We start from the raw sequence: 14,356 nt of genomic DNA, 5'->3' as shown, positions 1-14,356 counted from the left end.
ACGATGTTTCGAAGTACAAATTATGTATTAATTGTTTAAGGCAGGGTCACTCTTTAGTCGAATGTCGATTAGGGCCATGCAAAATGTGTAAGAAACGACACAATACTCTATTGCATCCAGTTGACGCACCAAAGGTCAACAGTGCCTCTGGCGAGGTCTCTGAAACTGTAGTAAACTTTTCAAACAAAAATTCAAATAAAGTTTTAGTGACTACTGCCCAAGTATACATTTTGAATCCAATCACTAAAGAGCCTCTTAAGGTACGGGCCTTGTTGGATTCAGGCAGTCAGTCATCCTTCATCACAAAATCTCTTCAACAGAAACTTGCAATTCATTCAAATCCAATCTCTACTAATGTTATTGGTATCGGTCACTCAGATAAACAAACAAAAGAAAGCTGTGTGATCCAATTAAAATCCATTCACAATAATTATAAGACTAAATTAAATTGTCTTGTGCTTGATAGGCTGATTGGGAATCTGCCTAAGGCACCTATAAATATACAACAATTAAACATACCATCGCACTTGCATTTAGCTGACCCCAATTTCAATCAGCCAGCTCCTATTGATATACTAATAGGAGCCGATCTTTTCTGGCAACTTTTGAAAAACGAACGTGTTTCTTTAGGTGCAAACAAGCCTACATTACAATATTCCAGTTTCGGTTGGTTGATTGGTGGTCCTATTTCATATCAAGCTAAACAAGTAATTTGCAATCATTCAGTTATCAATGATAACCTCCCAAAGAAAAACAAAATTAACAATTTAATAACAAAATTTAGGAAGCTAGAAAAGCTTCACCATAAAACAATTCAAAGTGAAAAGGAATTAGCCTGTGAGAACCACTTTCGGTCTCACACTTCTCGGCTTCCTTCTGGCAGGTCTAGTGTCAGACTTCCATTACGCAATTCTCCTGATTGTCTAAGTGCAACATACAACTTGGCAAAAGGGCGATTATTAAATTTAGAAAAACGTTTCAAAAAATATATTTCATTAAAATCTCAATACATACAGTTCATGAGAGAATTTCAAAATTTAGGCCATCTGTCGGAATCTACAGTTACTTTACCAGATCCTTCTTATTTTTGTAATCATGCTGTCTTAAAAACATCTAATTAATCTATTAAGCTTAGGGTCATATTTGATAGTTCCGCTTTCTCTTCTTCTGGTATTTCAATCAATATTTTGCTAATGGTTGGACAACACAACATTCAGGATTCTCTTTTCTCCATATTAATTCCAATTACAGTTGATTTATGGAGAGAAGATGAGTCCCTATCATTCAAGGCAATGCCACTAATACTGTCACTTGCGGTACCGCAAGTGCCAGCTATTTAAGTACGCGATGTCTAGGCCAGTTAGGAGATGAATGCGACGATAGTTTTATCAAAATTATTATACAAAAGGATTTTTATGTAGATGACCTATCTAAAGATGCCTTCATCATGATTTTTGCATAGATTGTTTCGCGCCGCGGTAGGCCAGCGGACATCTATTCCAATAGCAAACGCAATTTTGTAGGAGCGGCAAGAGAGCTCAGTAAATTCACCGATATACAAAACATCGCGTTAACTGAATTTACAGCTCAGCAAAGCATCAAAATTTAAATTCATTCTGTCTTACGCTCCTCACTTCGGCGACATATGGGAGGCCGGTGTGACCGGCAAAACATCATATCAACAATACATCACACAAACATATATATAATATACAAACGAGTCATGGGAATTTTTATTTAACTTTTGAAGAAATTTTAACTTTTAAAGCAATTTTAACTTTGTTTGCACGAGTGGAGGCTATTCTGAATAGTCGTCCCTTGCGCCCATTATCCATGTTCCCTTGACGATTCCCTTTTCCTTTCCCCAGGGCACTTCTTAATCAGAAGACTACTAAATGAGCTGCCGGCTCGCGCCTTGGAGAATGAAAGGGAACCACAATTAAAATGCTACGCACATATCAAGCAAATCATACAACAAAATGAAGACAAGACTAAGGCTAAAGGTTGGAGACCTGCCACCTTTATATTGGATTACTGGATGCCAGTAGCCAGACTATATCCGGGGCCAGACGGGAGCTCTCGCGATCGGCCCACTACAGGCTGTTATCGCCGCCCTCTGGTTCGCCACCCCCCCTTACTCAACGATGAAGACACAGAGTTGAAGAATATTGATTCTTCAACGGGGGGAGTATGTTAAGGAACGTCTCACATTTTCATTGCGGTGCAACTCTTTAACGATTCACATCGTGTGATCCATACTTAATTATCGGTCATCGGTGTGAAGTGTTTATAAACTGTGAGTGCAATAGACAATCAGTGATGTGACAGAACGTTAGGTATATAAGACAGTGATTTGACATTTGAATTCTCTTTCCCATATTTCTTCTCGTCGTGCGAAGTGTTTGCCTAAACAATGTAATCTTGATAATACAGTAATCTATTCTCTCAAATCTTTCATTTTCTCCATTTCAACAAACAACAATGCAATAAATACAAGGCAATACAACGAAACAGTGGGTTATGTAGCGTAATCAGTTTTACTGTTGACAAAATATTCACATTTTTGAAGGTTAAACAATAATGTGTCCACTTTTTCTGTTTATTTCGTTTCATTCTATTTGTTGTTAGAATTTTTTATTAATTAAAAACCTTAAAATTCTCGCTAAACAAACACTAAAAAGGAGAAACGAAATATTTATTTTATGTACATTTAAATACCGATATTTATCACTTGAGATATTGATGACATATTAATATTATTATATAGTATATTTTAATGTAGCGGTACTTATAATATGATCTGAGATAATGGTAAATATTTTTTTTTTTTTTTTTTGAAATACATTTATAATACAGAACAATATGTGAACTTTATTCAGTATTTACAACAGCATGATTATGAAGGATATCATTACCCACTGCTTTTCTGTTGTGTCATTACGAATTGTATTATTTATCTTACGGGTTTTTACTTGGGGTGACCCGTCTGGCATTGACACCGCATTATTCGATACAGCTGCCTGTTACAGAATCAGCTGTTGGTTTTTTTGTATACAAATAATAATGCTAACAGTAAAATTACAATAGTTTGATAATGATTTTGACACGCATAGTATTAACATGAGGGGAAGGGATGGCCCCCAGGGTATAAATCCTGACGCGAATTCAAAAACAGATATAATAAATACATAGATGCAAAAATCACGATGACCATCTGTATGGTCTATACACACATGTGTGTATAGACCATACAGATTGTCTATACACACATGTGTGTATAGACCATACAGATGGTCATCGTGATTCTATGAGTCTAGAGAGTCTATACAAACATACATATGTACAAATATACGAATATTTGTTGAGCTGGTATCAAACCACAACCACAACGCGTAATAGACAGTTATTGTAACAAACACGCCAAACCGACAAGTTATATTACATTACCGTAATAGTAATTATATTTTTGACTTTACAAAAGCAATGATTTTTTTTTTTATTAAAGTAACAAATATTAAATAGATTAAAAAGATAAGTTTTGACACAAATTATCTTTTAAAAATGTTGACATTTTGTCTTTTTTAGCAATCTTCTTTAGTAAAAGTTTCATTAAATGTAATAAATATTGGACAAATAGTAAATTTGAAGCAATTATCTTTTCCGAAAAATGATTTTTTTTTCTTTTTCTTCTATTAAATTTAAATACCTATATAGTTATTTATTGAAAAATTCAAATGTGTTTTTGAAACTTGAAGAAAATATACAGAACTAAAAAACGAAATACATAATTTATGATACGAGATCACTTCAATAGCTAATATCGTTGTTTTTTCCTTCAACAAGCAATTCAGTTTCTTTCACGTATAAATGTTGATCGATTCAACGCTACGATACTTGCTAATAAATATTAATGTTAAGTCATTCTATTCATAACAGCGTATACCATGAAAAACTAAACGTTTCTATTTCCAGAGCGAAGAAATTTCATTCATATATATATTTTTTTAATACACATATTACTTGCGATGTTCAATACTTGATAGAAGAGGCGTTGAACTAAAGTTGCGCCATGCTAAAAATGGCGTCACAATTTTATGAAGAAATTTTTGAAATATTTTTTGGTTGGTTCGAAGAAAACGAATATGGAACTATATTTGACTGATATTATTTTTAATTTACTGTCAAATGTTTTTCTTTTATTAGAGTATGTCTACTCTGATACTACTATGATGATACTATGAATACTCTGATATTGGCAAATCTGCAAGGGAGCCATTTCAAGAATAATAATAATAATAAGAGTATGTCTCAAAACAGTAATTTGAATTGCGAAGTGAAAAAAGTGTTTTAGTATTGTTGTTAGTAGTAGCTGTTACTTAGTAGGTTATATATTAGTGTATATCGATTTTAAAAACAAAGAGAATGTGTAATAAGTACTTGGTAGGATACAGCACCAAGATCGAGTCACCTTCGACAAGCTAAGTCGCGTTGCGCATACATATCATGTATTAGCAAGTGCATTGCCAAGCGTGTGTTGGATTAATGCAATATTTGCAAGCCCTGCGTACTGTAAACCTTTATATATAAACATTAACTTGAGAATTATTTGACGTCGAAGAACGTCGCCTAAAATAACAGCAGGTACTTTTAATTGTTTAGATAATTTTCTATTTACTTCAAACACATAATTCAGTTTATGATTAATGAGAAAATTATGATTGAGAAAAAAGTGTAGTAATGGAGTAAGCGTAGCGTAAAGTTAATGTTTTAATATAATATCACGTATTGTGTAAACGTTTCTCTTTAATTACACAAATAAATAACTTGTAAGCCAATCATGAAGTCATTGTAGCGTTTTCTAAACGTTATGGCGTGAGTAATTATTTTGCGTGGGTTATTAATCGTGGACGCAGCGGCGCGTTACGTCCGGCCTGTTTCGCGGTTGAAGCATGAATGCCAACAGACCGCAGATAGCCGACACAGGCGCCAATGGCGCCGCTTTTCCGGCTGTTACCGGAAGCTAGGTGCAACTGTCGTCTGTTATACAGTGTTCCTTGTTTTAAATTTCACGTATCCGTTTACATCCATTTTCCATTATCTTGTTAGCGGTAATAATGATGAGAATGTTCTTGACATAATCACTATACAAATATTCTATTGTTCTTTCGAAATTCCGTACTAATGTTTTCCCACAACTTTATTGCATTTCACTGCGAAAGTAACGGGGGTTAAAGTTATAAAATATCGATAAATTGTACTAAACTAACACATATGCTAGCAATATTACTCTATATTTCCAAAGCAAGTGCCCGTCCAATTTACCCACCGTTTAAAAATGCATCGACATCACGACGCCGTTCTATTATCCCTTCGTCTTCCCTTTTCTAAGATAGTTGAATAAAATTGGACATTATTTACATTACGATAAGGGCTACATTTAAATATGACCCCACCTTGTGTAGGATTTTTGGCGCCAGGTCTAACAATTTGGCGCCAGACAACCGTTAAGAGTCCCCTTCAATGAGTAAAGACTGCGTTTGTGGTTCCCAAAATTTAGGGTGACGAATGGGTTTTGTTCATACATCAAAATTAAAACTGACATGATAAAGTAGTGAGTCAATTTATTTCCGTTTTTATGAGACATAAAGTATACACTACTGTGCCTATTAACATTCTCACACGATATCGTTTCTGAATTTTTTTTACTTATTATTTTACCATAAAACTAGCGACCCGCCCCGGCTTCCGACGGTTGCAAAAACTATCAGTGTTCCTCTACTATATTATGCATGTATTATACATATCAACCTTCCTCTGGAATCACTCTATTTACTAAAGAAAATCGCAGATCTAAGCAAACAGACAGCGGGAAGCGACTTTATTTTCTACTATGTAATGATATCTCTCTGGTTCGTACAATATTTATGTCAAGTAATGATCGATAAAAATATTTGCTGTGAAAATTTCATTTCCTAATAAAAGTGGTCTCATTCTGTGATCTGCTTTCTTACATTGTCAATCGACTAATATCATTTGTTTTGCTCTATCATACATTTCTGTATCTTAATTTTATTTTTACGTCATTTTTTGTCGTATTTCTACTATCAAATTCTTTTATTTCTCCTTATCATAATGTCAAAATCCACAGGCTATTGTCGCGTCTTTTTATGTCAAAGCAAGTATTTGTCGCGTTATGACGCGTAACGTCGCAGCTTACCGCGTCATTTTATACGACAGCAAACTCTTCTCTAAAAGCGCGACAAATGCAGTTCAGAGCAAAAAATAAAGGAAAATTTATATCAGAAATATCGTATAGACAGTACTCATGAGTTATTCGTAATTCGTGAAAGCGACTTTCCCTTATCTAGGCTTACTACTTGTTATCATGCGATCGAATGATTACATTTATACTTTAATCATCGTGGCGAGGGGCTCGACTGTAGACGAAAATTTACCTACGATTCATATTTTATATCTATCTAAACTTATAGTATATGTACGGCTACGCTTCAAGCTTACTTCTTTGAGTAAATTAAAAAAATCTAAATCTGAAAAATTGTTAAAAATTAAAAAAAAAAATAGGTATAACTATATTTATAAAAGAAATGCCATGACGTCAAAAAACTGTTATATACTTCAGCACGGCAGTATGAGACGATGAAATTTAGAAGAAACTATGAGATTTAGTAGATACTTCAATTTAACTTTTTTTCTATTTTTTACGGCTGCCGCATACTGTAGTACTAAAATTGCGTATACTTACTTGCACAATCCAAGTCAACTTTTGCAATTTTTAGTGAAACGGGATCGACGTCAGTTTACAGTTTAGGCAAATTCTAAAACTATCTAGTTTATGTGCCAGTATTATTTAACTGGTTCGAAAGTTGAAAATGTTTAAATTGTATTTTTTTTTTCAGACAATTGCTATAGTTAAATCAACACACAACACTTCAAAAATCATTTTCTGTTAATGACTTTTATTCAATTAAGTAATATTTGTAACTGAAAAAGCTTCATATATGTATATAGTAATAAACATAAAAAAATAGTTTAAATAGCTTAGCAATTCTTATTTGTATCTAATATCTTACAAGTCACATATCGCACAAGTCTTCTAAAGTTTTAGAAAGGAAGGAATTTTATTCACACTCTAATATTTTCCAAGAATGATACAAAAATATGATTACGGTGAAAAGTAAGACCACTTACACAGAAATAAATCAGAAGAATCTCAACTTTCTATATGTCGGGATTGTTTAACCGCTGAACTAGATTACACGCGTCACGCAAAACAAAGCATTCGGTGCGTTTCTGAGAAAATTTACCGTGAAACATCGTGAAAATATTCGGTGAACGTTAATGAGTTTGAATGAAAGTATTAATGAGTGGCTCACGTTTGCCAAGATGCGAGCTTTGGATGAGACTTTTTGATGTGCGTTGCAAATATCGCGTTTTTTATAAGTACCAGCGTAAACGTAACTTAGTACGTAGAAAGCAAGAGATCTAAATTAACTCATTTTTTTTTTTTTTTTTTTTTATGTCACTAAGTCGGCAAACAAGCGTACGGCTCACCTGATGGTAAGCGATTGCCGTAGCTTATAGACACCTGCAACACCAGAAGCATCGCAAGCGCGTTGCCGACCCAATCCCCAATCCCCCAGGAGCTCTGGTCACCTTACTCACCAGGCTATTTTATATCCCAACATTCCCACATAATTGGAACTAACTCGTGTAAAACAATAAGGCAAAGCTAGGATGGACCTTTATTATTCTTTTACGCAAAAACTACTGAACCGATTGTCATAAAACTTGATACGTAGAAATCTGGAAATCCAGAATAATACATGGGCTACTTTTTATCCCGACATTCCAACGGGATCAGAGATAATTCAGGTAAGACAGCGAGGTGCAGCTAGTTGACATAGATAAACCGCTATATATTTATCGCGAATTTTAGGTGAAAAACTTGTTGCTATACGTGCCACTAATAAAACAAGATTGACAAGTTATGTCAAAATAAAAAATAAAAAATATCGTATCTTAAATACCATCGTAAGATTCCTGCATTTTTTGCATTGTAATATTTAGACTTTAATTATAAATTATAATAATCGAGTATCTCGAATTTTAACAGATTTTTTTTTAAATTTTACTTGGATTCAAACTATGAGTAAAAAGGCTTTATACTTCTTAAATAGCTGCCATTACCAACCGCTTTTTTAAAAACACATGAACTTTTTATATTTTATACACAACTACAACTTATAATTTTAAGCTTATAAGTCATATTAGTTACGACACATCATAAGCATCAGCCTCTTACATCCCACTGCTGAGCATAGGCCTTTAGCTCCATTTAGGAGAAGGATCAGAGCTTAATCCACCACGCTGTTCCACTGCGGGTTGGCGGAAATGACAATTTAATCATAAGAAAATTACTGTTTATGAAATTAGTAAATTAATTAATTATAAATTCGTGTCCGCGATGAAACGTGCCAATAAGCCATGAACAGCTTAATTTGCGTGTACGCGAATACGCGCCCGCGCATGTTCCGCGTAATGATTTATTACACCCAGTTTACGTATAATTTTAATACATTAGGTGTATTTTAACGTTAAATAATAAACATCATACCCACATTTCAATGATATGTTATTCAAGAAGATAAGTTACCAGCAAAGTACGTAATTATATATGTGTGTATACGTGTAAATTAACATTATTGATTGGAATCGAGTCGAGAAAATTAAAACACGGCTGATTAAATATAATCGAAAACTAATCTTTAAGTTAATCACGACTTTCATTATATCTATTAACTGTGTACTACATTATAAAAATATGTTATAAATTTGAAAGTCTCATAGATATTTGTTACTCTCTCGCGCAAACACTAAATAAACGTGTGAAACCGCTAGGCGCTCCCTTTGTTTTTAAAATATAACAAGATCGGAAAACAAGCGTACGGCTCACCTCGATAAGCGATTACCGTAGTTTATAGACGCCTGCAACACCACAAGCATCGCAAGCGCGTTGCCGACCCTATTCCCAATCCTGTCCAGGACCCCTGGTCACCTTACTCACCAACGGGAACACAATACTGCTTAAAAACAGTATTATTTAACTTCGGTCTCCTGTAAGGTCGAGGTACTACCCCAGTTGGGCTGCTCCATATTTTGAGCAGGAAATTTCCTGCTGTGCCCTACCTCAGTTAAATCTTAAAACCGTTTAAAACCGCTAAGGATTTCTGGTATACAATTATTCAGCAATCAGAGGCTAAAACTCATAAAATATGTTTTATGCTAAGTGACACGGGTTAGCAGCTTATTTTACAGTTGGGAATAAATTTTATGGTCGAAGCAGGAATGGGGAATTGATTTGAGGAATCCCATTACGTCACTGGCGCCGTCTTCGTCGACCACATGTTGGTTCGCTTAGAAATTAATACATGCAATTATGTGCTTTATTGTTTAATAGTTAAATAATATTTGTGTCTATTTTAAAATGTCGCTTTCGTTGTGTATTTCTGTATGCGTTACGTCGGTAACAGATTCAAGGATTACTGTCTTTTGGAAGTTAATGTTTTTTACTTTATTCAAATTTGTATTGACATTTTAGCTATTTTTTGAATCATTTACTGGTTTATTTCTAGTACTATTTTTACATTGCTGAGTAGAGGTTAATGACCTAACTTTTTCATATAAATAGTTAATAAATGTTGATAAATTACTTTACAAGGAATTTCGTAAAAAATAAACGAAATATCGATAAAGGACAACGACCTTCGTTTATGACTAATAAATTATTATAATTATTTGTGTAAAATTTTTACTAGCAGTCGAAATTGATATGACAAGTCGTAAGTAGATTTATCAACTTGATTATATCTATACCAGAGGTTCCCAAACTTATTTTGTCTACTGCCCACTGAGAGAATAAATTATTTTACAGTGCCCCCTTTAATCAATATTTTAATTAATATTAGTTGATGTTCACAAGTTGTAGTCGAGAGTCCTTATAGATTAAATGACAAACCCAAGGCTCTACACAACGCTACCAATTTTTTTTTAGGTCTCGGTCCCTTTAGTACTGCAGCGCCCACAAGGGGGCGTTAACACCCACTTTGGGAAAATCTGGTCTATACTATGGATTATAGCATAGGTAACTGTTTAGAAAAGTTGAATTCATTTTGATTTTATTGTTTGTTATTATACTCGTACGAGGATTCGTTTTTGCGAGATTTTGTCTACATTTTGAGTTATTCAATGTTGTATTTGTTTTGTAGTAAATAATATACATAGTTATGATTAGTGAATCAATATTCACTATATGTTTCAAGATAGTCAGTAATTGTTATGATTTGGAGTAATTTAAGAAACAGTTATAATCTTTTTTGTACATTTAAAGAACAAAAATACATATAAAATATAACTTTAACACGATTAATTGTTTATTTTATTTTAACATACTTAAGACTATCTTTGTACGTTATAAATTTATTTTGTTGTATAATTTAATCCTGACATTAGTAATATTTAATTTTTTTTTAATTTTGACGTTTTTTTTTCGTTTTGAGATCTAATATACTGACACGAATGTATTTTTATAAACAGAATTCTGAATTTTGACTAGATATTTTATTTTGACATTGATATTGTAATTTCTACATATGAATTTCTTAACAAAATTATTGATATTTAGTTATTTTAATATTATCACCTAAGTAGGTATATTTTTATTGACATTGTAAATTTTAATTATTGTATTTTGATAAGATTGTGTATTTTTAATTCTACATTTACCATTATTTTCTTCATTTGTCATACCTGTGTTTTTGGGTTTTTTTTGTTTTTTTTTTTAAATTTTGATTGACTTACTTGTGTTTGGAGCAAAGCTCTGTAAACTTGTATGTATGAAATAAATAAATAAATAAATAAATAAAGACGTTCTAATAAGCAACGCAAGGTAAGCAATACTAACAAGAAGATAAATAATATTTTGATTAATTATAAAGGCGAATTTAAGGTAAATGACATTTAATTAATCTTATCGGGTATAATAAGATAGCGGACAGGATCAATTATTATTTAAAAAAAAAGGATACCTATACACGGAGTTCAACGTACGTACGTTATAGTCTCGAAAAACAATGTTCATACATAATTATTTTATATGTACTTACTTATAATAAATCAGGGTAAAAAATCTACTTACTTAATCTGATTTTCAAATTTTTTGTGTGGTGTATGATCTTCGCTAATAGTGAATCGATTTTGCTCAGTATTAAAATATTAGAATATTATCAAAAGACAAGTAAAAATGAAAAGAAAAAAAAACTTTCGTAGCCGACATAGTTGTACATATAAAGTGTAAAACAAAATGATGAAAATTGCATTGTATCACGAAGAATTAAGGATTTAAGCAAAATAGAAAATTCTCCTTAATAAAACTTTACGGATCATGAAAGCGCAACTGAGTAGATATATCAGAAGATAACAAACAATGTATCTATACATATATGTATAATATAAGCAATCAATTATTACAAACATATCTCAAACCATGTATTTTAGCGCCAACAAAATCGATACAAGTGATAAATCTTCACAACTTAATACTTAGATAATAAATTTCATCTGATAAGCGTATTGGAATGCCAATTTCACCAATCGATATACCAAATGCCATAATCATTTACGCCAAAATAGTCTGAATTGACTGTACGTTACTGTCGAAAGTCGTTTGTAAGTTTGAGAATAGCAAACAGTTCTTAGTTACATACGCCACGGCGCGGCGCCAAGTCTGACTCTTATCAGATCGTTTCGATATATTATCAGTTTGGTGACGTCAAACGATCAATATCCGTATCCGAAAATATGACGAAATTTATAAGAACGTATGATCGAAAATTACTTTCATAATTTTTAATGTATTTATTTATTATGGAGACATTAATTAGGTTATAAACTATGTAGACTAAATAAGGCATTACTTTCTCTTTGTTAGTATTTCTATGAATACTTTTTTTTATACAACTAGATTGACCAACCATCGTACAGCTAACCTGATGGTAAGCGATTACCGTAGCTTATAGATACTTGCAACACCAGATTAATCGCAAGCGCGTTGTCGAACTTATCCCTAATCCCCCGAGGAACTCTGGTGTTCTCACCACAGGAACAAAACTGCTTGAAATTGCAGTATTATTTAGCTGTGATCTATCTACTAAAAAGCCCAAGTCTGAATAAAACAAAACAGTTAAAAATCAGTTTTAATGACATTTCTAAAACTTTCTGTTTAGTATTTGGAAAGTCTTGGTAACGTGTATCTATGGTGTAGTACGAGTATCTTCAGTTTGCTTAACGTTATAAACATATACTAATATAGTCATGACATTCATTAAAACAATATTTATAAAACTGTTTTTATCGATATCGATAAAAAAGTTTCACGCTACGCTCATTTATTCCGTGTATTACCAAAACAGTTCCGTATTGTACGGAAAATAAAGCCATTAGCGCCGTCGATTTGGAAGTCAAAGCGAGATTCATGTGACCTCTGTTGATAATATGGGACCCTAGTAACTTTTTAACACTTGGTTTGAAGTAAATCGCGATTTATGCGTCAGTTTCTTTTTTAATTATATATTAGAGGTTGTTTATAGCTCTATTTGTGTATTTTATTATTGTAATAAGTTGTTTATTAGTTATATTAAAAACCGTTGAAGATATTGGTTTCTAACTATTCTACAGTCCCACAGAGTAAATTAAACCAGTCTGGTATTTTTCAAGTCTATTCTGATTTTTAAACTATATTTTTTCATAGTTCTCTTTTCATAATTCGTAAAAGTTGTTAAAAACTCTTACAGTAAAGAAAAACTTTAGGATCGTTTAATTTGAAACACTATAATTTGAAATGATACATAGAATAAGGAATATAACATAATATACATGTAAAAAATAATACTTAGTACACTGCATAATTTTGTATATTGCAAAATTCTGTATACCTGAATTTACACACCTTACATTCTTTACATTGCAAAAGGATAGGAATAAACATTTATTAAAACACTTTCATTACATTTACATTTTCATTTCATTTACATTTTCATTATTCATTTATATAAACATTTTTTTCTAACAACCATTTTTTAAATATTTTTTTTTTTTAATTTTGCTTCCAAAAGTCAGAGAGAAATTTATTGAGCTAAATTCTAAAGCTCGTTCTAATTACTTTTAGTAATATTTTTTCTTATAATTAATATTTTTCTTTACATAATGTATATTTTGGTCATTTAAATAAATAATTTTTAACTTTTAGGATTAACAAGTTTCTTATAAAAGGTGTGTAAGTGTAAACCAATAAAGATTCTTAATAGCTTCATCCTGTAATATCCCACAGCTGGGCATATAGATCTTTCCCCATGTAGGAAAAGGATCAGGGCTTAATCCACCACGCTGCTGCATTGCGGGTTGGCGGAGAAATTTCTCAATAATATCTATTGATTGTGATTGGGAGTCAATTATGACTGCAAATTCTATTCGAAAAAATAAAATATTTAAATTTACTCACCACGATTGTCGTAATAATGTTAATAAAAAATAACAAAAAGACGCACGACCTTAAACGTTGCTAAAAACATCGATTATATGAGAAATCTTTAAAATGTTTTATTTAACAATGGGGAAGTTTTACCGAATTGTTTGATTTCAAAAGAAATTTTTCTTAGTTCCGTGACATTATGATGACTTATTTTGATTACATTGTCAGTTTTGTAACATTAATTAATTGCTCGTCATTTTCTATATCTTCTTAGAATACAAATACAATTAGAAGTAATTTCTAATATAACGATTTTTTAAGTTAAAAAATAGATGATATACAAAATAGAATAGAACGTATGAAGCGGGTAAGGCGAAAAAAGAAATGGTTATAAGGGGGTAGCCAGAGAGAAGAGTGGTTAATATTACAAATATATTACAATATATGTGTTTTAGTTATATTTATAGTTTAAAATGTAAAACAATATTCACCATTTAGTCCGAGATCTGATGATTCCGAAGAAGCTTCGTCACTGAGCGCCGACGATAGTTGATACAGAATGAGCACCAAGCACACGCTAAAATTAACCACGGCCATTGCTTTGTCAATTAAAATCTATTGCCACATACGAAAACGCATTAAAATCACCATTACCGATGTTTCGAATCACAATGTTTTTTTCTGTTTATCATTAATCATCACAATATTCACCAAAAAAAGTCATTAATTTATAAACACAGTTTTATAACACTTATTACCTAAATCGTTTCTATTATATTATATATTAACTAATTTATACTAATAATTTGA

The 14,356-nt window shown here is 32.1% G+C and overlaps 1 protein-coding gene and 1 long non-coding RNA gene across 2 annotated transcripts in view; both read right to left on the bottom strand.

Moving 5' to 3' along the window:
- LOC123656343 (BMP and activin membrane-bound inhibitor homolog) overlaps nt 1-14,261 on the bottom strand; it is a 73,737-nt gene extending 59,476 nt beyond the window's left edge. Inside the window, exons 1-2 of the mRNA XM_045592040.1 lie at nt 14,038-14,261; nt 12,344-12,349 (exon numbers count right to left, since the gene is read on the bottom strand). Of these exons, the coding sequence (XP_045447996.1) occupies nt 12,344-12,349; nt 14,038-14,143 (112 nt within the window). The 5' untranslated portion in view covers nt 14,144-14,261. The remainder of the gene's footprint in view (nt 1-12,343; nt 12,350-14,037) is intronic.
- Nucleotides 6,080-6,676, bottom strand: LOC123656344. Its single transcript, XR_006743523.1, has 2 exons — nt 6,636-6,676; nt 6,080-6,548 (listed from the first exon to the last, which is right to left on the bottom strand). It is a non-coding gene; the product is annotated as an uncharacterized LOC123656344 (long non-coding RNA).
- Nucleotides 14,262-14,356: the final 95 nt, after the last annotated feature.

The sequence above is a fragment of the Melitaea cinxia genome, chromosome 9 (assembly GCF_905220565.1).
Source record: "Melitaea cinxia chromosome 9, ilMelCinx1.1, whole genome shotgun sequence".
NCBI lineage: Eukaryota > Metazoa > Arthropoda > Insecta > Lepidoptera > Nymphalidae > Melitaea > Melitaea cinxia.
Note: the sequence above shows the minus strand (reverse complement) of the source record. Positions and strands in the feature narration are given on the sequence as shown.